At 31.1% G+C, this 6,000-nt stretch overlaps 1 protein-coding gene across 1 annotated transcript; it reads right to left on the reverse strand.

The window, feature by feature from the left end:
• Nucleotides 1-3,981: 3,981 nt before the first annotated feature.
• Nucleotides 3,982-4,929, reverse strand: LOC114685064 (olfactory receptor 8H1-like). Its single transcript, XM_028859661.1, has one exon. It carries the CDS (start codon nt 4,927-4,929, stop codon nt 3,982-3,984), a length of 948 nt encoding a protein of 315 aa, XP_028715494.1.
• Between the last annotated feature and the right edge of the window lie 1,071 nt (nt 4,930-6,000).

Consider the following 6,000-nt stretch of genomic DNA (forward strand, 5'->3'; position numbering starts at 1 on the left):
GATCTAGAAGAAGCATTCCTCCTTAATAATTAATATTCCATACTTACATGATCTAATACTAGATATTTACTACATTTAGTAGCCTTATTAGGCCTCATAAGTATTCTGAGAAACATGTGTGGTATCACCATTTACTGTAGAAAATAGTACACAAAATTAAATGGTTCCAAATGTGTTTCTTAAGACTGGATTCAGGATAAAAACTTAACTTTCTCAGATGCATAGCCTCTAATTTAAAGTTTATTATATTGGAATGAAGGAAATAGCATACTTTTCCCTCTACCAATTGTGTTATTCATTCTTCAGAACATGTTATACAAAATATTGAAGTTCTTAGGTCAGAGGAAGCAATAAGAGGGAAAAAGGAATATCTTCTTCAAAGTATTGGGGCTAGAGATAGCTCAGTGGTTAAGTACTGCTCTTGCAGAGGGTTGTATATAGCTCTATTTACACACATCACAACTCACAATTATCCATAACTCCAATTCCAGGGTATCTGACTCCCTCTTCTATCCTTGCTGAGCTCCAGCCATGAATAGCACATACATACATGTAAACAAAACACTCAAATATTGCACTGAACGAAGAAAAAGACCAAAGAGTGTTAGGCCTCTTGTTTCAGGCCAAGAATCCAGCAAAGTAAGATGAGGGCAATGAAATCTCAAGTCAAATGAGACAATTTTCTGTAATTTATGGCTCAAAATAAAAAGAAAAAGGTTTAGGGATATAGGTCAAAGGCAGAGAATTTGCCACATGTGTAAGAGGCAATTTTCAATCTTCTATATATAAAAAAATGAAAAAAAAACCAAAATAATATTTATAAATTTAATGTTGTAAGAAAATATAGCATGAATACCAGAAAAGAAGAATTGGGTCTATGTTATATTAGGAGACACATTAGAGATTATTTTATACCTGACTGTTGGGATATGAACCTTGAATCCATGCTCTTGGGTGTAGTAAAAATAGGTAAACTCGTGATTTCATATAATATGATTTTATTTATAGATTAATTTTGGTTATACTTTTACAACTTTCTATATTAGCATCATAACCTAAGAAACTAGTATTCCTATTGCTACATTCTCCTAGGTTTTATATTTCTCATGAAACAAGATGAGATTAGACTCAAGAGATATAAAGTCCTTGGTTTTTACCTCAGTTTTCTATGTTGTCATCATCCTTACTGTATAGACTAAGGTATGCAATGCTCTACAGAGGGTATAATAATTAAGTTAAATAGCGAATATAAAATATTTTATGATGCATATAGCTTTTATTAGTAATGATTCTATATAAATGCTTTGAACATTTAATGTAAAGTTGGTAAGATACCTCAACTAAAATTGAATATAGTTCTCAATTTTGACAGTGTAATTCATTACAGATCTTTTGACTACTCTTGCTAACAGAAAGAATGTATATTTCCTAGCCATACAAATAGACAAGACTAAAGCAAGGTATATTTGTAAGGTAAAATGTAACTGGACAGCTTTCTTCAAGATTACACAAATAGATAAGTGCAGCTAACAGCTTTCATCAGAGAAACTTCTCATTTCCATGGGTAACAGTTAGTGAAGAGATTCTCAACTGTGTAAAGTGCTGAGAATAAGTGACAGTTGAGTACTGTGTGCTAAATAAGACATCAATATCACCCCCTCCGTGGTTCTGGTAACAATGCAGAAGACAGGCAGCTGGGTGGTTCAGAACAGTAATATGAAACACTGGTGTTTGTCCATGTCAAGGATGTCTCAGTGATGAGCATTTAATAGCTATGGCTACTTGCACAAGTCCTAACACACAAACATAAGCACAAAAGTTGGGAAGGAGTCAGCAGTACTTGGAGGAAGATGAAGGAAGTAATAGGATTATGATAGCAGGGGCAAATACAATAGAAATACCATGTATAAAATACTGATGTCCTCTTTAGAGATGAATACACTCAATAACCTACTCACTACAATAAACTACAATTGGTCCACTTAGACCAGAGACTTTTTTGACCAAATCTAAGAGTACCACTAGTTCTAAGGCTATAAATACACATTTCACATATATATGATATCTATGAAAAGATATTCTAATGTTGAAAGCTGTAATGCCTTTACATTCCTAAAAATGTTACTATTAAGTTAGGTGTTCATGAATAATATCAAAATACAATTTGTATTTAAAAAATAAATACATATTAAATACTAGTCATATAACTTGACAGAAAATGAGAAAAATATATGGAATCAGGTATACTCGGAATCAAAGAAAAACAGACCAGGAAAATGTTACTTGTGAACATTTATTAAAGTGTTATTAATTATCACAAACAGAAACCAATAGGAATAGCAATACTATAGATTGCAGTCATCACAGTCACTTGAGAAAAAATAGGACATAATGTTCATGGAGGATTAGCATAGTATAATGTTAGTCTTTTGAACGGCTAAAATCAGGAAATATTTGATATTTTAATAAACTAGAGTGTCTGAATTCATGAAAATAAACATAATTGAATATATATACCAATACAGTAAATCAATATAATTCTAAATTAACAGTTACATACTTCAGAAAGAAAATATATAAATGTGTAATTTATATCTATATAATTACAAAAGATCAGCAAAGTTAAAGACGAAAAGATTGCTACTACATTTTCTATAACAATTTTTAAATAGAAGATACATTAAACAGAAATAATATGATATATACATATTACCAAAAATAAATTTAATACTTTATCTGACTTTCAACATAATATAAATTTATTATCAATAATAGACCTTAGATTGTTTCTTTTGTATAATACAATGAAATCTCTGTCAAAGATTTATTTTAAATATTTTACAAATGTAAATTAATAACATAAATGACAGTAAAAGAATATAAGGAAAAAATCCTTGCTATATCCCAATTGATCTTACTATTAAAAGTTTATCAGTTGCACACACAGGTTTATTACTGCATCTAGAATTCTGACATGATGTGAGTATAGGATATGAGCTCTAAAGCAATGTAAGATAAGAAGTAAGGTCTTATCCACACTGAAAATACATCAACTCATAATTTATAATGACAAAGATAATCAAATATTAGACTTTAAGTGATTGAAGAAAGTTGCAAAAGCATATAGAAGAAATGACGTGTTTAGTTATGTTATACATTTACAGGTGTACAATCAAATTGTTGACTGATAAGAATAGGGAGACACATACTAGTAATTATCACAGTGCTTCTTTTCATTAATAACTTTATTTTCTATATTGTCACCAATATTACAGTATACTGGTTCCTTATCATTTAATTTTACTTCAATAATTTAACTCAAATCCAAATTTCAGAACTACTGATTTTATTTCTAGCTGTTTGTATAATTGTAATTAAATTAACTGAAAAACTGGTTAAATATCTGTGAATATTCTTCAAACATACTATGGAATGAAATTTACCAATGTCTTTAAAATATAATAGGCAGAGGTTTTCATTTTCTTCAATGTGTTATATCCATTTTGTTATCAAATGAACATGGAATTACTTATTTTGTGCAACTGAGGAAAATGAGACTTTAACTTTCACTCACTTACTATGAATAGGACCTATAATAAACTCTTTCATATTACAAAGAGAATGACTTTTGACATTGTTAATGTGTCAGTGTTATGTTCCCTAACACAGATATTTGAAATTTAATAATATATTAACTACTATATAAGCTTAAGAATTACAAGTATATTTTCTGACATTGCATTCTATTTGCCCTGATAATCACAAATATTTAGCACATGGGTTCAATATGCATGTCCTGATTTTTCAATAATGACACAGGCATTTAAAAATCACATTCTAAGAAATGCCCAAACTTTGGTCATGGAAGGGAACCTCCACACTAATAGGAAGATGAAAGAAACCTGTCAGGTTCATGCAGAGAGAGAAGTTAAAGAAGTGTTCAGTGGGGAAAGAAAAGTTTTTAAATATCTAGCAACACTTTTATTTTAATCTCTGAGTGCTCTCTCTCTTTTTCACAACTCTAATGACAGCACTTTTCACTTCTTTGTTTCTGAGACTATAAATGAGTGGGTTCAGCATGGGAATCACAATGGTGTAGAAAACAGAAGCCACTTGATCCTTTCCCAAGGAGTAGGATTTACTTGGCTTCAAATAAGTAAAGATCATAGTCCCATAAAAGACAGTAACTCCAAGGAGATGAGAGGCACAAGTGGAAAAGGCTTTGTGCTTACCTGAAGAAGAATTTATCTTCAAAATTGTTGAGAGAATGGACACATAGGATGAGGAAATTGTGATAAGGGACAGAAGTAGAGTAGAACCAGCTAAAATGAATATAGTGACTTCAGCATCATAGGTATCACCACAGGACAGGGCTAAAATTGGGAATGTGTCACAAAAGAAATGATGAATTACCTTGGAGTTGCAGAAATTCAGTGTGCTTAAGCAAAAGACGGTTACAGAGGAATCCATAGCTCCAATCATGTAGGAGACAATGATGAGAGCATGGGAGCGCCTTGTTGACATAATAACTGGATAGTGTAGGGGATTGCAGATAGCTACATAGCGGTCATAGGCCATTGAGGATAGGATAAAGCATTCAGCAGCTGCCAAGAGGACAAAAAAGTACAGTTGGATGAAGCAGCCCATGAAGGAGATGTTCTTTATGGAACTCATCAGGTTCTCTAAGGTTTTAGGTGTGATGACAGTTGAGTAACTGAGATCAAGGAATGACAGGTGGGTGAGGAAGAAATACATCGGAGTGTGAAGCTGGGCATCTAGACGAATGATCAGCATCATGCCTATGTTCCCCAGGACAGTGACCATGTATATAAGGAGGAACAACACAGAGAGGACCAGCCGGATCTCCTTGGAATCTGTCAGTCCCATAAGCATGAATTTAAGTTCATTTGTGTGATTCCAGGCATTCATAGTTAATGGTCCTAAAATCTGGAGAAATTAAACATAATACTCAGCCTGAATGACTTGAAAAACATTTTTCTGTATATGCATTTAAAAGTTTTTTCTAATTGCATTTTCTCTTAAACAATATTATTTTTAGTTTGTGGCTTTAAGAAATTTAATCTACCAAAAAGAGACAGATAAAGCCTCACTTGAATATGATCTCATATTGGTTAGCATATTTCATGATGTTATTGAAATTGATGCTATTATGAATTGATTTTTTAGTCAAAAACATTAGACTGTATAAACCAATATTACCCATTTATTTTAGATTAGTTAAATAATACAAAAAATATCAAATAAATTAATATAATTTAATATAATTGGGTCTATGTATATAAAAAGATTTTGAGCCAAGAGAGCACAGAATCCACTCGTGATTCTGTGTGCCTAATTTTTATTGAGTGTTTGAAATTTTGCACATATTGTGAACAAAGATATAAAGCAAACTTAATTCATGAGTAATATTATGACTCATTCCTTAATAATGTTAATTAACTATGATTACAAATAAATTTTACTTTTTAATAGGAGTACAATATATTTTCCTAAGATATTGACTATTAAGGGTGATAGGATGTTTCTACTATCTGACAGTCCAAAGTCAATGTTTTCTATAACTTCAATCTCAAATATGAGTGTTTATTTTAGAATTTCATTCTATAAACTCCACATTCCTGTTGACAAAAATTTTGAAATACTTATAAAATTAGCAAATGATACTTGTCCATTGCTTTTTAAATGGATCTCTTGTATCCCTTTAACCTATACAATCACTTCTCATTCTAAAAGTACTCACTGTGAGCCAATATTGGTGAGGAAAAAGCAAACAAACAAAATCCTCTTATAGGATTTTTTGACTAAAAATTTCCAACCGACAAATTTTCTCACAATTTCATAGAAAATCTACATAAAGATTTGAAAACATCTGTACTAAATCATTTATCTTCCTTTAAATGTTTGTTCCAACATTTTTTTCTGAATTTGTTATTTGTATTGTGAAGCTATATTTAATCACCCAAGAAATTTTATGCAGGT

The sequence above is a fragment of the Peromyscus leucopus genome, chromosome 4, assembly GCF_004664715.2.
Source record: "Peromyscus leucopus breed LL Stock chromosome 4, UCI_PerLeu_2.1, whole genome shotgun sequence".
Classification (NCBI taxonomy): Eukaryota; Metazoa; Chordata; class Mammalia; order Rodentia; family Cricetidae; genus Peromyscus; species Peromyscus leucopus.

What these genes read in the sequence shown, in the direction of transcription:
- LOC114685064 (XM_028859661.1), bottom strand. Translation starts at nt 4,929, where the DNA reads ATGAATGCCTGGAATCACACAAATGAACTTAAATTCATGCTTATGGGA.